Source organism: Nipponia nippon, unplaced genomic scaffold, assembly GCF_047370975.1.
Source record: "Nipponia nippon isolate SJK-2023a ecotype South Korea unplaced genomic scaffold, ASM4737097v1 scaffold_4, whole genome shotgun sequence".
NCBI classification, from domain to species: Eukaryota; Metazoa; Chordata; class Aves; order Pelecaniformes; family Threskiornithidae; genus Nipponia; species Nipponia nippon.
In genome coordinates this window covers 91,310,512-91,329,182 of record NW_028262358.1, presented here as the reverse complement: position 1 = coordinate 91,329,182, position 18,671 = coordinate 91,310,512, and the positions used below count along the sequence as shown (strand labels likewise).

Below are 18,671 nucleotides of genomic sequence, written 5' to 3'. Positions count from 1 at the left end.
AAATATTTTCTAATAAAATCTGTTTACAGCTGAAATCTCTTTCTGTGATTCTGAGCATTGCTGCTGCTATGCAGAGAAAGGCGATGAAGTAGGGAGCTGTTGTGACTAGAAAGGAAAATTATTGTAGTCCCAGAAGAATGTTCTTACTGTAATAATTACCGAAAAGCAGAAGTGCAGGATTTTCAGAAAAGGTTGCCTTTAGCTGGACTCTTATACAAAGGTTAAAAATTGAGAAGTGCTTTCGGGGCTTTATTTTTTCCCAGATACAAAATTAGATTTGTCTTGAAGTTGTGGAAGGCCAGAGTAAGTGTTCAGGATGTAGAGAAACAATTTTTTTAAATGTTTGCGATAAATATTTTTAGTGATTAATAAATGGTTGGATTATTCAAAATGCTAAGTGTTACACATCAGTTAAACAAACAAACAAAAAACCCCAGTAGTCATTTCTGTTATCATTAAAGAATAAAGTGATGCCAGACATACCTGCTCACTTGAATTATTTGAAAGCTGATATAATGATGGCATACAGTTTAGATTAAAAATATTTTACCTTTTTAACTCAACATGCTCTTAAATAATAATGCCTAACACTGTCTGTTCTCCTCATTTGTAAAACACTTTTTTTTTTTATTTAGTTTGCAGAGTTTGATCAGATAATGAAGTCTGATCCAGATCACTTAGCAGAGCTAGTTAAACGAGTGAATCGCTGGCTTATCTGCAGTCGTTGGAAAAAAGTTCAATGGTGTTCTCTCTCAGTGATTAAATGTATGTATTTTATGTTTTATTAAATCAAAATATTTGTTAAAAACATAGCAAAACAATTGTTATCACCTTGAAATGTGGCTAAGGACGTATAGCAGAGGGTTACATACTAAAGTCTGAGTAACTGCTTTCAAGGATGGTGAGGGATTTTTTTTTTTATACTTTACATGAGGTACACATAGCAGGGCTTAGAGCAGAGGTTTTTAGAAGTGCAACATACAGCCCACCACCAATCTCCCGTGTCTAGTCTGCTTGGGTGCTTACTGAAGCCTCGGTAAACACTTGCACAGAAATAACTAGCTATCACAGGTCGTGCGGGGAAGAGGCTTCTACATCAGCAGGAAAGAACAGTAGTTCAACTCTCAGCTGACAACATGGAGTCATTTAGTTCTGGGAGGTCCCTGCACAGAGGTTGTCATCTCTGGACAGAAACTGCGTGTTTGAAAGCACTGGCATGAATTACAAGGCAAACATCTCCACTCCAGCAATTACTGCTGACCAGCAAATAAGTGCCTATCGCTATTGACAGTGTGGCACTATTGTGAGCATGCATGCACTTAATTCTTTCTGTTTGTTTTGGCTGGGAGCCTCTATGCCTGGCTCAGGATTCTGAATTCTGTTGTCTGCTGTGTCTTAAGTGTTGTGGTTCTGGTATAGACCTGGCTCTCAAGCACGTGTAGTCCACATACAGTTTTGAGCCCTCAAGTATGTCAGTAATATAGGAGTTGTGCTAAGCTGTATAAATCATTGAGACTCAGTATCTTCTGTGTGTTTACAGTGAAAAATAAGATAAAATATCGAGCCAGTGCCTGCATTAAAATACAAAAGACTATTCGTATGTGGCTTTGCAAGAGAAAGCACAAACCACGGTAAGAGGATATTCCTTGGTTGAAGAAAATGGATTGTTAATATTATTTTCTTGTCAATGTAAAGAGGAGATTTATTATGCTTAACTAAATATATCTGAAGTCATAGAATGATGCTAAGTACGACTGAAAGAGACTTTGAGAGGTGCCGTGTTCCTCCTTTCTTTCCCAAGGACGAATAGACTAAGTCTGAACCTTTCCTAAGAGATGTTTGTTTACCTCTTTGTTAATAAAATCCTTCAGTGATAGCCTAGTTATTTGAAATCCTTAGTTAAGTCTCCCTAAATGAAATTTAAGCTCATTCATTTTTGTCCTTTACCCATTCACACCTTCCTTTATGGGCCCTCTTTCTTTTTTATCTTAAAAATAATTGTGTGTTCTGTCTTGTCTCTTCTTGAAATTAAGTAATTCCATTAGCTTTAATCTGGCTGCATGGAATACTGATGGAAAAAACACTTCGATCATTAAGCTCTGCTGACGCCTTTTTGTTCTTTGATAGAGATCCAACTCTCTGTTCTTTAATAATGGGGTTCTTATGAAATGTTTTCTTTTACATCCTTTCATAGTTATGTTTCATTTTGTACCTTGGCATTTCTGACCATGTCCCTATATTTTTAAGCTGTTCTATACTTATCTTTAATGATTTGATTTAGTTCTACTTTTTGTGTGTTTTTTTCCTGAATCCCAGTTCAGTGATTTCTTTCTAGGAAGACTGTCTCTGCAGAATTGTAACTTGTATGTGTGGCCTTCAGTATTGGTTCTTTAAAAAGCTCCAAGTTTTCCTGGGCTCTTCTTTTCCCCAGACTTTTTTTTTTTTTTCCCCTGTGGGCTCTAATGACTGGGTTCCCTGCTGTGTTATTTAAGTTTTCTCTGATTCAGTCCCTTTATTGCTCTTTGAGTAAGTGGCACAAATCAATCTTTATTCACTCTGGTCAAAATCCTCTAGCGGATACTAATGATTTGTTACTGGAAAAAAAAACCAAACCCCACATTAATTCTCAAAATAAAAATGTGTTTTTCCATTTTGAGTCACCATCTGCTAATCAGTTTTAATTATTGTTTGCCAAAGGCTCCATTGCTTAGTTACTTCATGTGATAATGTTTGAATTTCAAAAAAAGACGTGGAGTTTTATCAGAAAGCATAACTTGCCTCCTCTATCTACCTCTTTAATGTGAGTGATTAGTGATAGTTTTTAAAAATATCATGTTGTGAAAACATCTCAAGATACAAATAAACTGCCTTACCTTCACAGCATTGATGGCCTGATAAAAGTGCGTACGCTGAAGAAGAGACTTGATAAATTTAATGAAGTAGTAAATGCTCTGAAGGAGGGGAAGGCAGAGACAAGTAAGCAGGTCAAGGAGCTGGAGTATTCTATTGATGCTTCAATGACCAAAATTAAGGTATGATAATAATCAGAGAAATAGTTCCTTATTACTGGAATCTTTTAAAAACTTAATCTAAAGTAGAAGGCCAATGTATTTTTTTTTTTTTAATAGAAAGTACATTTTAATATAGAGGTCTTAATTTTCAGAGGCGCTAGGTAAATCCTGTTTAAAATTATTTGTGAATGTAACTGAAGTGAATCCTGAAACTGGGTGCATGCATCTAGACTTTGGTATTATTATCTGTGTTTCAAAATTGGCACTGGGTAATTTAAAGCAAAAATGTATGTTGATATTATGAGACAAATGTTGTTAATAATTTGCTCGTTGCTTTTATTATTGGACTAATGCATATTAACAATGTTTTAAATTAATTAGGGCTGAAACATACAAGCATTTATCACAGAGTGAAGAGATTTATTTTCCAGTTACAAGTTTTTTTCAGACTTGGTAATAAAGAGAATTCAGCTTGTTGATTATGCTTCAGGGTCTATAGTTCTCTGTTTCTTACACAAGAGCACACAGACAAAATGAAAGCACACTGGGATTTATTAATGTTAGAAAGAATTTGATGTGTTGAATTTTTGTTTCATGCAATGTTATAGATTTCTTAGTGTACTGTATTAAGATTTTTCTATTTAAAATCACTGTTGAAAAGATGATAGAGTTAACCTGTCAATTTACAGTTCTCTTATAAAAATAAGACAATTTGATTATTATGATACACCCTCAGAAAAGGTCAGCAAACACCCTGTATTGCAGTTTTATTAGTATACATCAATATGAATGGTAACATGAAATTAAATTGTAGCTATTAATGAGGTTTGAAAACATATGTAGCAAAGGCTATTGTTTTAAGTATTTTCAACCTGTTATTTGCTACTAATACCTTTTTAAAAAAAGTTAGTCACAGCGTGGTCCAATATTTTTTCTGAGTGCTAGCACACGTAGTAAGAGAAACTATTCTGTGCTATGACAAAAAAGGCAGAGCTGTAAATAACTAAGACGCTAAGAACACAACACAAAATGCACATAGGAGGTCCTTAGTTTTCATCTTAGCATGGTAAGAATTAATTTCTGTTGCTTAAAACTGCAAGGTTTGAAAAATAAAGGCATGTTTTAAAGAGAAGTCATGTTTAATTTCAGTGATAAAATGGAGATTACTTTGTATGGTTTTATATGAGAGGAGAGTAATGGATCCCCAGGATTTTAGGAAGGAAGGGAAGGATGTGCTCAAGCTCCTCCCCCACCCTGAAGTGGATATATAATTTAATTATACTGCTCAATGCTTTCATTTCACTTAATATTTTTTCAATATACATTTTTTAAAAGTGAAGTACAAAGGTAAAGGAATATAATCCCCTCTTGCTTCATTTTACAGACCACTATAATGAGTAGGGAACAGATACAGAACGAATACGACGCTCTAGTTAGAAGCTCAGAGCAGCTTCTCAGTGCACTGCAAAAGAAGAAACAGCAAGAGGAGGAAGCAGAGAGGCTACGACGCATCCAGGAGGAAATGGAAAAAGAAAGAAAGAGACGTGAAGAGGAAGAACGACAACGAAGGAAGGAAGAAGAGGAAAGACGTCTGTGAGTCTTGAATAAGTTGCTGGTTATAGAATGAGGAAAAAAATAGGAAAAGCACTTTAATGAGTTTTTTTTAATACTCTATGCTTAAAGATTGTCGCTTGGATTGTACTCCTAGTGTGCTATGCAGCATAAAACATTTCCTTTCCCAGTAATTTATAAAGGTAAGTGTAGTCAGAATAGAGCATGGAAGAAATTATATGATGCAGCTGGAAATATGGATAGACTTGGAAAGCTTCTTCACTTTACATGTAGTGTCCTGTCATCAGGACTGTACTGACTTCTGGATTACCATTCAACTTTATGGAAGATGCTTTCATATCTGTTCTTCATTTGCATTGTAATAACATGTTTTCATTTCCTCCTCCTCTTTTATAATAGGAAATCTGAGATTGAGGCAAAGAGAAAACAGGAAGAGGAAGAGAGGAAAAAGAGGGAAGAGGAGGAAAAGCGTATTCAGGTAATGTTTTAGTTGTGTGGGGGTTTGGGGTTTTTTTTTGGTGGTGGTGGTTTTTTTTTGATTTATTTTTTTTTTTAATCTTTTTCACAGCTTACATTCTCCACTGAATCTAAGGGCTTCGTTTTATAAATGTGTGTCTCAAAGTCCTTCAGCAGTGTTGCTTTAGTAGTAAACGTAAGGTGAAAATCATGATTAGGGCATCCCAAGACAGATCACCTGTTTCTGGTCCACATGCATGTTCAGGTCTTCAGACTAGAGGTGCATTTGTTTTTAAAGGATTTTAAAAGTTATTTTAAAGTTAAAAATACACAGCACTGGAGAATCCTAGTTTAGCCTTTGAAGTTTTTGCAGATGTTCCATGTCAGGCAAGTTTGGCACTCTTATACTAGAAGTCACGTCTGGACTCAGACTGTGTCATGTACCAGCTTAACTGTAAACAGTTTCAGAATATTGGTAATAATGAGAGGATACAGGACTGTCTCTAGTAGCCCCCTTGACTACATTCATGTAGTCAATACATGCAGTTCAAACCCTGTTCCTCTACCACTCCACCATGATTCCTGACACTTCTTACTGATCCCATCATGAACTCTCACTCTGAGGTGTGTTTGGCCCCTATACCCTTGTTTTCCTCTTGTCTTGGAGGTTGCCTGGGTGACCTGGGAGAGCAGTCTCAGAGGGAAAAAGCTTGTCTGTAGGGGCAGTTGTAGCAAGCACAGGGCAGTGGTCACTGATGTTTACAGACTCTTTCAAGCCCTGTCCATGATAAATCAGAAACAGAATTTTTCTCCTGTATCTTGTTATCCCTGGAGTTAGCCTAGCACTGCGTAGCCTCCTTGCCTCTGCATACTCTTTTCTATCACCTTACCCTCGTTCCTGATAAACAAGTCGCTGGAACTAGGAGAGAAATTATAGCCTAACTTTGATGAAAAATGAATCTTTCCTGTATTAACAGGTCTGTCACCTGTATCAGAATAATAAGCACTACCAGCTTGCAGAAGTTAAACATAAAAAGAGTAAGCTGCTATTTGGCTAGTCTCTAAATCATTGCTTGGAGACCACTGCAGATGTGCCTAGCATTTTGTGAGAAATTCATAGGATAAGTTTCCATTCAGGGACAGTTTAAATGGATTAAACTTTGTCCACTGAGGAAGCGAGATGGAGTGTTGCCAGAAGGTTTAAAAACTTGGTCTGCCAGCACTATGAGCACCTCTAAGGATTGTCTTTATTTATGTTTCTTTGTTTCTCGGATGTGGGTATCTGCAATACAGAATGTAATTTAAACTTTTACTTAGAAACACTGTGTTTGGACACAAAGCAGGTACGTAATCCAGTAGGGTATTTCTTTCTTCTACATACAGTTAATTACTCATTATCTATCCTTCTGGTGGTTGTTAGTATCAGCTAATCTAAAATGGGATTCATAGGGTAAAGTCACTGGTCTTACTGCACTGCTTTAGTGGTGCAAATTCAAGATGATGAGTGGGAAGTGACTTTGTCTCCTCTGTTGACTTTTGGGCACCAAGAAAGGCACTGCTAAGACTTGGCGTGTATGACTTTCAGAAGTATGATTTGGATTGTTCAGTTACACAGAGATTACTTACTGTGTGTGCAAGACCCTCTGTTAAATAGTGATGGTAAACTGGAATTATAGTTTTGCTCTGCAGCAGCAGTATATGTCGATTGCTTCTGCACTGCAGTAAGTCAGAATTTTACCATTTGCCTAAATTGAAAGCCAGATCAGGTCCGTAGAGGATTCCAGTGTTTGTCTTGATGTCTTTTCAAAATGAACCACAGACCTGTTCAAAATGAACCACAGTGCCTGTTGCAAAGTCGTGTAATGTCAAGTGCAGAATATCAAGGGAGTATTATGTTAGCGCTATGGAGGAGTAACCATATTGCTCTGTATCATCTGAGTTTTAATGATTCTAAAAACTTTTGAAGCCTAATTTTCCTAATGGTTAACAAAAAGCTTCATGTATTTTTAAAATAAGGAATAATTGATTGGCACTTTAATTTGAAAAAGTAATACAAGAGGTGGACAATAATGATTTGATAAACTATATGTAAACCAAGATGCAATCTGTAGCTGTTTTGGTTTTTTTTGGGTCAAGCTAAATACTAATGCTGTTACTTTTTCAGTTCTGTAAATTTTGCATGTTTTGAAAGCTATAAATACACTACTTGGCGTATTTTTCTAATAATTTGCTTATGTAGCATTTTTGTTTTGGTTGGATAAGGTTAAAGGTGTGTTTTTATAAAACAGGCTGAAATTGAGGCTCAGCTAGCTAGAGAACGAGAAGAGGAAACCCAGCACCAGGCAGTTCTTGAACAGGAACGTCGTGATCGTGAACTTGCAATGAGAATTGCCCAGAGTGAGGCAGAACTTATCAGTGATGAGGCTCAGCTTGATTTAGGATTACGCAGGTATGGGGTTAAGTAGTTTAATTTATCTTTTTTATTTTTGTCTTTCTTTCTTTCTTTCTTTCTTTCTTTCTTTCTTTCTTTCTTTCTTTCTTTCTTGATCCCTTTGAGAATATGCTCTTGTTGGTTTTATGTATTTTTGTATTAATTAAACGGACCTTTTAAGTCAGTGTACTGGATTATTTTTCAAATTAACTTGTGAAATTTGTTAGATTGCTTTTTGCTTAAAGACTTTGTCCATTTTGCATCTTGCAACATCAGTAATTTAGTAGGTGCTTGTGAATACAACTGCAGTTCTCTTTCTCTTTTTGAGTTCTGGCAAGGACAGTAACCAATTTAAATTATGATTTTTATTACTCATTTAAAGTAGTGAATGGAATTTCTTCAATGGTAAGTAATAATAAAATATACCCTTTCTGGTACTCGATGGTTCCAGTAGTATAGTGTGAATTTGTGAGGGGGTTCTTTTTTTGACAAGAAGCCCTCTTTGAATGCAGAAATAGTAGTTATTTCTGTGTCTTGACTGGTAGTTTTTTTAAAGTGGAATTAATATATTTAATATACATGGCTTTGAAAATTAAATGTTGTCTTAAACATTTTGGTTTGTTTTGTTTGAACTTCTTGATGTGTCACAAGAAGTGCTTGGCTTTTGGTATCCAGATCCACACTGCTTGCAAAGCAAGAGCTCTTCATGTGTAAAGGGTGATGCCTCAGAAGCTTTATAGCCAGCAAATGTACATGTAATTAATTGATGTATTTTCTAACTGTGTGGCTTTGTTTCTTCCCTGGAAAACATCTTTAAGATTTTCTCTCTGCATAGTTCTCCTAAGGAGAAAAACAATTTGTGCCCCCCTTTTTTTTTTTTTTTTTTTTAAATTGATAAGAGTTCTGATTTCAGATTACCCAGTTCAAATATGATCAAGATAAATCTATGATTTAACAAAGTTTTGCTGCCCAGCCAGGGCACTTTCTAAAGGGTCTGTGTGTTAATCAGGGTTCAGTGAAAAGTGAATTACGTCTCTTGGCTTTCTGTTTCTATATCAAGAACACAGCAGTACTGGGAAAAGTTTGAGTGAGAATTTGGCATAAAGTTCTAGTAAAAATGGTACTTAGTGGTCAGATTGCATACAGGGACTTACAAACATGATCACGTCATTGGTGACTTCATTAGTACTGGTCTACTCGGGTTGTTGTTGTTGTTGAAAGAAGGGGGTGTAAGAAAATTCCAAGTGTTTCCATGGAATTTCAAGCTCCCAGATGTGTTCTCTTTGCTACTCACATTTTATCTAGATCGATACTTTTTTTTAATAACTGTAATGCCTACATGAGATAGCTAGGTAATTTTTTTGTTATGTACAATGCTGATTTTTAGACACTTCCACTAAAATTATTGTGGTTTTGCCCTCAGTTATACAATAGCTATCATATTGTCTCAGATAAGACTTTAACATGCTCAGCTGGATGTCCAAGTGCTTCACAGGCAGCATTCCGGAGGCTTTCATACTTTCCCTGTTTGAATTTTGGTGCAATACTTTGAAGGTAAACCCAAAGTCACTCTAGTGTTGCAACCTGGCAAACTTCTCTTAAATATGAAAGAAGGGAGGCATTAGACAAGAAGGGCTCAGAGAATTCAATAACTTTTCTGTCAGTGGAGCTCTGATCTCCACAGTGTTTCCTACTGCTCATGGGTGATGCTGGTATTTGTCTTCCTTGTGTAGTCCCGGAATGGACGATGAACTAACCATCCTGATAGTTATGACTGCTGGTTTCTCTCAGCTGTGTAGCTAACAGTAGGAGAATGAAAGCTCCTTTCTGAATGATTGGAAAGTGCAGAATGGTCTGAATAAGTCAACACAGTGATGTAAATTCTTTCTTGAACAAGATAATATATAAATCTAGAAAAAAATAGTAGAGAGATTTTTCTGCTTATATGAGATTTCTTTTTAGGTCATTAGCAAAATTTTTCCTTTCTGTATCTGCAGTCCACTTTGAAGAGTTTTCAGCATGTCCAAAAATTCTTTAATTTCACCTTCAATTTGATTTTGTCTTTGTTTAAAAACAAACTAAAATGATCTGCAGACCCCAGTATCTTCTACTGAAATCCAAGGGCAGATTTCCACGTAACTGCAGGAATCGGCTTAAAGGTAGAAACTGTGGGAATTCTTCTCTGAAATGAAAACTATTTATTGGTTTGAACAAAACATGTAATTTAATAATTTAAACATAAATTCTCAGGACTTATTTTAACTGATATCAATTAAAAATTTATTAGAGTCGAAGGAGGTTTTATTCTGCCATATTCTGGATTTGAGACTTGCATATTACCATACGATACAGTGAAATCACTGTGACTTTTATGTATGTATATTTCCCTTTTCTGTTAAATTTTGCTGTAGTAAGATAAAGCATGTATCACTCCATACTGAATTCATGCAGTATACTGGTTCTACAGTGTTTTCACACAATTTTGTAAAAAATCGTTTTGTGCTTAGACGTTGGCATGAATAAAAGGGTATTTTCCGTTGTGCTGTACTACCTGTGGAGTGCAAATAGTAAGAACAAGGTGATTTTTATATGCCATTTTGAAGGAACTCTTATATTTTGCTCATATTTAAGGAACATATGATACTTGTGTGTTGTCATATTTGAAAATGAATAGCATCTACTTTATTTCTTTTCTCATCAATACCTTGCTGCATTCACCATTAGTTTTTGTAGATATTTAAAAGTTCCTAAGTATTAGTAGTTTCTTTGAGAAATATACTTGTTGGCTCCTGTCAAAGAGAAGTTGTGTGTTCTGGCAATAGATCCAGCATTCCTATTTGTGCTTATTGGACCTCTCCTAGCGTCATCCAATTATTTATTTCTCATCCACAATTTGAAAGCGTGTGTAATAAGGGATTTACTGCACCTAGGGGTAAATTAACAGAAGTGCTTAGCACTTAAGTAAAAATTAGTTAAATAATAGATATCTGTTTTCAACTGTGTAATATTTTTTAATTTATGTGGCTTATTGAAACATATAGTATAACATACAGCACCAAAATAAGCTAGCCTCAGTGTATATATTGTGATTTTATCCATTCCGTGCGTTGCGTTGGAACAATCCAAATAAGTTCTAATTTGTAGCATACTCAGTGCTACATGTGTGTACGTGTGGGTCTTCAGTGTGGCAGTTAGACTCAGTGTCTTTTCACAGCTTGCATGAGGAAGCTATCTTTCCTGTTCCCAGAGTAGCTATGTGAGGATTGCTGTTGTTTCTTGTGATACGCTTATCCAGGCATAAAATATATCAGTAGCATGTCTCAAAATCTTTGATTTTGAAAGATGGGGGGGAGGGGGAGAAAGGGTGGGGGAAATTTTCATTTGTACATTTTTTTCAGATTGTCTTAATGTAACGTTTTAAAAATAATTTAGCACTCATGATTGAATGAGAAAGGTGAAGAAAAAAGGTCTATACAGTCCTGTTTCTCAATGTAAAAAAAAAAATAAAATCGTAAGATAGTAAATAAGATGTGAGAGAGCAGGAAATACTATGACCCATCTTTTCCCACTTCAGTTATTAGAAAGGTAGCTAGGAAGTATTCTATCTAACATAAATATCTTCTATTTGCAGAGCCAGTGGAACAAAGCTGCAAATGACTGCGTATGGCATTTTTTTCCATTTGAATGCTCTAATAGAAAAAACAGCAGTGCTAATTAATTCAAAGGAAATTGATATTGTCCTCTTATTTACTAATACCCCATAATAATCTTTATTAGCATGCTTCTGTAAACTTTAAATCAGTTTGTAATACCTTATATCCACTACTTTATGTCTAATAAATGAGTTAATAACCTAATATGCCTAATAATATCTATTTAAAGATTATTATATAATTAGTGTTAACTTTTTCACATACCATCCATTTTTCACTGCTCTGTGTGATTTATTGCTCTTTGCAGAATCAGGACTGTATATATATATTAGAATGGAAATTATTTAAAATAAGTAGCCATTTTTTTTGTGCACTTGAAGTAGCTTCAGTTTGGTTGGCAAGAGACTATCACAGTTATAAAGGCTGGTTTTATATTAATATGTTTGGTTTATGCTTATTTGTCGATTTTCTTATAGGGAACAAATGGCCACAGAAATGTCAGAAATATTGTCTAGGTAGGTGAGAAGACAACACCAAATGAATCAATCATTTTGCAAAAAGAAATCACACATGAAATGGGTTGAATTATTATGGGATGAAAAATAATGGATTTTTTTTTTTAAGTGCTAAGCAGATAAGTAAATTATTTCTTTCAGATAAATTTCCTCTATCAACACCTTTTTTCCAGCAATTATTTTTCTGCTATTTTAATTGATTATGTAAAAAAAAGAATAAGAACAGTTCATACCCTGGAATTTTGTGTAATTTTGATAATGTTCCTCCAGCTTTCTTCTCTTTTCACCTTTCTTATCACAATAATGGAAGACTAGGCTCCACATCTTTCGAAGGAGGATTTCTACAGATTCAACACTGAGTTAATGAAGTTACTTAACGTTAATGTAACTGTTAGTGCTTTTAATAAGAAAATATTCTAGTTATAATTCCCTTCAAATAAATGCAATTTTGCAAATTACCATGTTAAAAGCATATTAAAACCCCTCTTAAGACATCCAAACAAAATCCCCTTCTGAGATTTGTTGAATGCTAATGCAAGATTTTGTGCAGGAGGAAAGGAGAATGCAGGTTTAGATCTGAATACAATTCTACTGTAACGGTCTCATACTAGTTTGTGTTAGAATACTAATTCTCTGTTGAAAGAAATTGTTATAATGTCCTCCGTATCAGTGAGTAATTAGAAAGTGTTTTGTGCAACTTGAGGACAAAAATAACCTTCTGAAGCTTACATAAGAAGCAAAATTGTCAAAAGTCAATCTGTTGTTAAACAAGACACTGCTGTTTATATATAGTCTGAAGATGATCAGTCTCGCATGATTGATGGGTTTTCTGGTTGTAGAACACAGCTGTTAACTAAATTTGTTTCTTGCAGTGGCATTTTGAGAATAGGAATAAACAGTGTTGCGTGTAATTAAGTTAGCATGTGAATTTAGATGGCTAGATTGTATTACATATATTGACACAGTTCCAATGACAATGGCCAATTCTTAACATGCAAAAAAAATCACAAAACTTTGAGGCAAAATCAGAATACAATACTTCTTACTGCATGCTTGTTTAACTAAATTTTTTTCACTTTTCATGTACTGGAAACTTTTGACCTGAGACTGATTTTTTTAAGTCTGAAAATAGTGTTTAGGATACATAACTGTGTCACATTGAGCAGTGAAAACTGACTGTCGAGTATGATGCTCTTCTTACTGCCAGGCTGTTATGCTTAAAGTCATGTAGAAAACAAAAGAGTGATCTGCAGAGTAGTGCTGTAATGGAAAGGCTAAGCCATTCAATTGGATTAGCAGATTACTAGTTTAACCAGAGATCTTACAGCCTAGTTCTGCTGCTCTAAATTATGTAGCAAACAGAGTAGTGGGTACTGTTGCTAATTAAGGAAAATCCTTAGGATTTGTCAAATCAGATTCAAGAAGGTTAGACACCAGGCAGCGGAAATTACATTTAGCAGGAATCCTTTAATGTCCTACAGGTATGCCAATGATAACAAAATATTAAAATATATATTTTGAAGGAGACTCTCTGCCTAATCATTTGTTTTACACTTAAGAGTAGTGCTAAGGGTGAGGAAAAGTTCCTGTCCCTCAGTTATGTACTGATTAAAAGTCAAAGAGGTAATTTTTTATGTCAGACTTTTCACATACCATCACTGGAAGCTGTATGTTGACTCAGATTAGTAGTATGAGTAGGCATAATTAAGCTGATGCTGCAATAAATGGTAAGATTCTGTAGTTTTAATTACATTTGAAGAGATGGTTCAATTGCTGTTAAGAAGAACATTTGGTTAAACAGATTGTTTTGTGCTATGAAACTTAAAAATAAATTGCATTTCTTATCTCTGCTTTCCGAACTGCTATATCTACATAGAGAAAATTTTCACAGAAAATGTATTTATAACCTACTAAGTAAAAAGGGAAAATAAACAACATAAAACTTCATAGTCCCACATGAGACCTTTATGGAAAAATAAACTTAAAAATAACATTCACTGGATTATAAATACTGTAATAATGTAACAGTCCTATAAAGATATTGCTGCACAAACAGAAGAAACCAGGCCTTTTCAGTTAAAAGTCTGTTTTTCTCTTGTGGATTTTTAAAGTGATACATTTCATCAAATATTTTGCTACTCTCATAAAGATCTAGTTTCTGCTGAACAAATCCTCTCAGATTCTGAAAGATAATTCAGTTTGCCTCATGTTCTTAGTCATGGGTATTAGCAGAGGTTGGTAAAATCATGTGTCTGTTCCTGAATTCCTTAGTGTTTAAAAAGTATTCTAATTGTCACTGGATGTTGGAGTGTTTTGAACTTAGTTTGTATCCAAATAATCCATGGGAAGTTTGCTGTTCCTAAGGGAAAATTCTTCCACTTCTTATCCATACCATTTTTAAGAAAAAAAAAAAAAAAGAATTTTTTTTTTAGATTTAGCTCTATATGTATACATGTAATGTTTGTTTGTTACATGGATAACCTTATACATACTGTTAAAGATGATGGAGATTTTACTAATAATTTCTCACTTGCATTTGCTGTTGACTTTATTGCATACTACCTACATGACTTCTGCCTTTGAAGAACACTGTTTCTAGATGAGTCTTTTTATACTGGTCAGCCTTTCTTCTGAGAGTGTGGGGTTTTTTTGTTTTGTTTCGTTTAGTTTTTTTTTTGTCCTTGGTATCTGTTAATGATTCTCCCTGCCCCTCAGAATAAATGTTGCTGTTCTCAGACAGCTACTATACAATTAATATAGAATTAATTTGATTTCTTCTCTCAAATTAGACTTCTGTCAAAGACATGGAATATTTTCTGTAGTCTGGGGACAAGGATTTTGTCCTAATCCAGTTTTAAACAGCAGAGGAAACGCCTTTTCTCCCTTCTTGTCTACTTCAGAAATGTTTTTCCTCATCTGTTTTTCAAATGGAACTAAAAATGTAGATGGCCAGTCTTTGTTATCTGTATTCTCCATCTTGACTAGTACCAAGAAAAATATACATCAGCGTGGGGTGAGGTACACAAAAATAGAATATGCATCTTTTCACACATAAGTGCTAACTATTAATGACAATTCCTTTTAATTTCTAGGCAACCAATCAGATTATTATATGATTTTGGACATAAAAGATGCTTCACTTTTTCTCAATCATTTGAATATCTTGAAAATAATATGGTACTTTGCCTTTGAATTCAATCCCTGTGCTGCTGATTTTCATTGTAATAAGCGTGCCACAGTGTTGATCGTGGGATCTGTTCGTCCTCTTGTAACAATGCCCGTTCTATACTTGAAAAAAATACGTATGTATATTTTTAATAATTGTAGGGGTCCTGCAGTTCAAGCCACGAAAGCTGCTGCTGGTACTAAGAAGCATGATCTCAGTAAGTGGAAATATGCAGAGCTTCGCGATACAATCAATACATCCTGTGGTAAGTTATTTTGGGTTTTTTTTTTCTGATTTGAGAAAGAAGTCAAGTTGTAGTTGTATGAAAGGTGTTACTTTCTTCCTATGACAAAGATAAAAGCTTGTTCATGAATTTATTCAGGTTTGAATGAATGTCAGATTAATTTCAAAAAGTTCTGTTACCCCAAAGAGAACAGCGAACTAAGCTATTTCCATACTGAGGAAACAGAATTTCCTTTGTTACCTCCTTTACTGATTTATATATTTCTGATGTTAAACTGCTTGGACCATAAAACACGTTATAATTTATTAATTGAATTGTCTCAATTTTATGTATTTCCACAAAGGGAATAATAGTTATTATGCTTTACCTAGAATTTGTGTGGTCTAAGAAATATTTTGCTATCACTTCTTGCTGTCAACAAATCACAAAAAAGCAAATATGTCATGTAAAGCACAGCGTAAAATATTTTCTATCTTAGATGTTCAGCTTATTCTTTAATTTTCAAAATGTGTAACTACATTTGGGAAGCTCACAGTTGGGATATTAATTATTTTTCCCCCAGTGTTATGAAGATAGAAACAGATAAGAATTATTCCTTTATTAAATATTACTGTTTCTTCCTGCTTCTGATTGAAAACAGTTGGTTAATTTCTGATTTAAGATAACTCTGAATTTCTCCCTGGATGTAGAAATTGGAAACAAACCCATTCTCTCTATTTGTATTTAAAACCCAAAGTTAGCTCCAAATTCTAACTGAGTCTCTATTGTTTTTACGTATGCAAGACTGGAGCAATGTTTTCAGCTGAACAGGTGGTGCAGTAATACATGGTGCTGACGTGTGTTCATCCCTAGTGAAGCCAGTTTGGATACTCTTAGGTGACTAATGAAAAAGCCTTGCAATCATTCATTCTCTTTAGTAGCATGAAATTCAGCAAAATTAAAATATATTTTAAAAAGTGGAAAAAGAACCTGAGCAGAACCTGAAAAAGATCTGAGCAGTCAAGTTGCTGATTTTCTTTTTTTCAGTTGCAGAAATAAAGTTCAGCAGTGAAATTTTATCTGTTTCTGTACTGCTTGGCTCGTGATAATGTCAACAGACAAATTTAGCAAAGTGAAAATTTTATTTGTAGCGTTTCACTGCTCCAGATCTCACAGCAGAACAGCTACTTTGGGGACTGCCATTCCTCTAAAGGAGAAAAGGATATATAGCACTTCAAGGATCTCTCTGGGCCATAAAATACAGGCTTTGTTGCTGCAGAGAGTGAAGGTTTATTATATTACATTATAACATATTAGTGTTACAAACTGATCTAAAATTATGTACCTATCAATATAGAAAAGCATTTCATAAATAATTTTTCTGATTTTTCTCACTCCTCCCTCCCTTCCTCATTTTTGAGACAGATATTGAACTGTTGGCGGCTTGCAGAGAAGAGTTTCACAGAAGGCTAAAGGTATATCATGCTTGGAAATCCAAGAATAAGAAACGCAATGCAGAAACAGAACAGCGTGCTCCCAAATCAGTCACGGACTATGGTGAGGAGAGAGAATTTTGTGTTTATAATAATTTTGGTGACAATATTCTAAAGAAAACATTTCTAGAATTAATTTTGGGTTCACTAGGTTGAAGGAAACTCTTCGGTTTTTTTAGAGTATTTTTGTATTGATTTAAGGCAGATATTTTCAAATGATTGCAACTGGCAAATGCTATGCGGAAAGTAGAATACTTTCAGGAGACACAGATACATGAACAGAACAGTTCTCCCTAAAACTTTTCTCATACCAGCTCACATCTGTTAAAAACACTTCTTGATTTGGTGGTGGTGTTGCTGGCGTTTTTGCTAAATGTTCATTGCTGTGCTACTTAACACTAAGGAAGATCATTTTCCATTTATGAAACTGTGATTTGCATTTTGAGACGTTTGAGACTTTTCATTTTTAAGGTTGTTCATACTAGTTCTGACCTCTGTAATTACAAATGTTGCTTTCTGGGAGTAGTTAGTGATAGATCAGAACAGAGAATTATACCTAAGGACAGAATATAGATTCTAAAAACAGTTTTCATATAGTCCATCTATCAGAGAATTGCATGTGACATTTTTTTTTTTTTTGGTGCTGTAAAAAACAAGATTGGAAGGAATCATGCTCTGTTATGTAGTTCACTATTATATTTGGGGTCCAGACAAAAGAAAAAGTACTGCTGATAAGACGGTTTCTTCTCATGCTTTTATTCTTTCTTGAGATACAGGTCTATAGACATAGATGTAGATACTTTTAAAAGATGCTAATAATTTCTTCGTTTACATTACTGGAAGCCTTACATATTTCAGGTTACGTTCTTTTTTTTAAAACTCATAATTTTTGATTATGGCATGACAAATTTTGCGTAGTCCCTGGTTTCTTATTAGACTGTCATTCTGCTGATTTCACAGATGGGTGTTTATTGTCAAAGCAATGCACTAATGAGAATAAGTGACTGCCTTTTAAATTCAACAAGAAAGTGTAGGAGTTACCATGTTTAACACTGCCAGACCTCAAAATTAGGTGCCTAGTTTCTGGAGTGATATTTGCAGAGTGGATTGTTACTCTTTCCCTGCCACTCCACCCCCCAAGTGCAGTGATGGTCTGTTATAAAAGGAGTCTAAGAAATGAACAGAGTCACAGCAAACGCCATAATAATTTAGTCAGACCTTTCATACTGTCTTCTGCTTCCATGACTGTTGTGTTCTGGCCACACAGTTAATGGGAGAGGCAGAGGAAAGGGAAGATGGGGAGAAAGTCCCATTAGCCTGGGATTAGAGCGTTGTCCTGGAACATGGGGGATACAGATCCCAGGGGATACAGGTGCCCTACTTACTCTCAGTGTTAGTCCTTATAAAAAGGTGTCTCCTTCCCCTTGATTCATTTACTGAGTTTTGCGTTGCTTGAGCCTCACCTGAGAATTTGAGCTTTTCAGGGAAGTTTGGTACAGATATATGGCAGGTGAAATGTGGACCCCTGGAAAAGATGTTATCAAAGAATGGGTCGTCGTGGCCATGATTAGTAAGGTGGTTTAAAGTGTTTAAGAAAGCTTATGACTGAAACAGCAGGAAAAGGCATTTGAAGCACTTCTGCAAAGTGGTAACTTGCTTTGAATTTGAGCTGGCAAAGTCTGTCTGGAGCTAAATGGGTAAAATAAATATTCATGCACAGTATTGCTGACGGGAAGTAGCAAAGAGCAGAAAATCTTTGGATTTGTGCAAATAAAGCTTGGAATATTCATGATCTCATCACATTTAGTTAGACATTTACAGCATTCTTTTCAATGTTTTTCATTGCATTTTTTTACTTTTCTTGAAATAACAGCTTCATATTTCTGAAGAAAAGTTAGAACATTGCAGTTCAGAAGAAAGTCACTGATGGTGACCTTTAGAGACTCTCATCAATGTCAGAAGTAATTCTTCCTATTGCAAATAATTATACTACATGGGCATTTCACATCTATGTATTGTAATGATCTGAGAAGGTAGTAGGAAGGAACTCTGATTTCTTTGATGTTTAAGCTAAAAGTCTTTCGGGTGTCAGTGGATGTGTGCTTCAAATGATGTAGTTTCTTCTTTCTGCCTTTTCACTGATGTCATATA

The 18,671-nt window shown here is 34.9% G+C and overlaps 1 protein-coding gene across 6 annotated transcripts in view; it reads left to right on the top strand.

Moving 5' to 3' along the window:
- MYO6 (myosin VI) overlaps nt 1-18,671 on the top strand; it is a 115,850-nt gene that overhangs the window by 89,179 nt on the left and 8,000 nt on the right. For 3 of the 6 annotated variants that reach the window (XM_087775209.1, XM_087775210.1, XM_087775208.1), the window contains 10 exons: nt 636-765; nt 1,541-1,631; nt 2,882-3,032; nt 4,396-4,604; nt 4,983-5,061; nt 7,328-7,488; nt 11,102-11,131; nt 11,600-11,638; nt 14,966-15,069; nt 16,453-16,584. In XM_087775209.1, coding sequence (XP_087631335.1) covers nt 636-765; nt 1,541-1,631; nt 2,882-3,032; nt 4,396-4,604; nt 4,983-5,061; nt 7,328-7,488; nt 11,102-11,131; nt 11,600-11,638; nt 14,966-15,069; nt 16,453-16,584 — 1,126 coding nt within the window. The remainder of the gene's footprint in view (nt 1-635; nt 766-1,540; nt 1,632-2,881; nt 3,033-4,395; nt 4,605-4,982; nt 5,062-7,327; nt 7,489-11,101; nt 11,132-11,599; nt 11,639-14,965; nt 15,070-16,452; nt 16,585-18,671) is intronic. The other 3 variants (XM_087775213.1, XM_087775212.1, XM_087775211.1) reach the window with 2 other exon arrangements.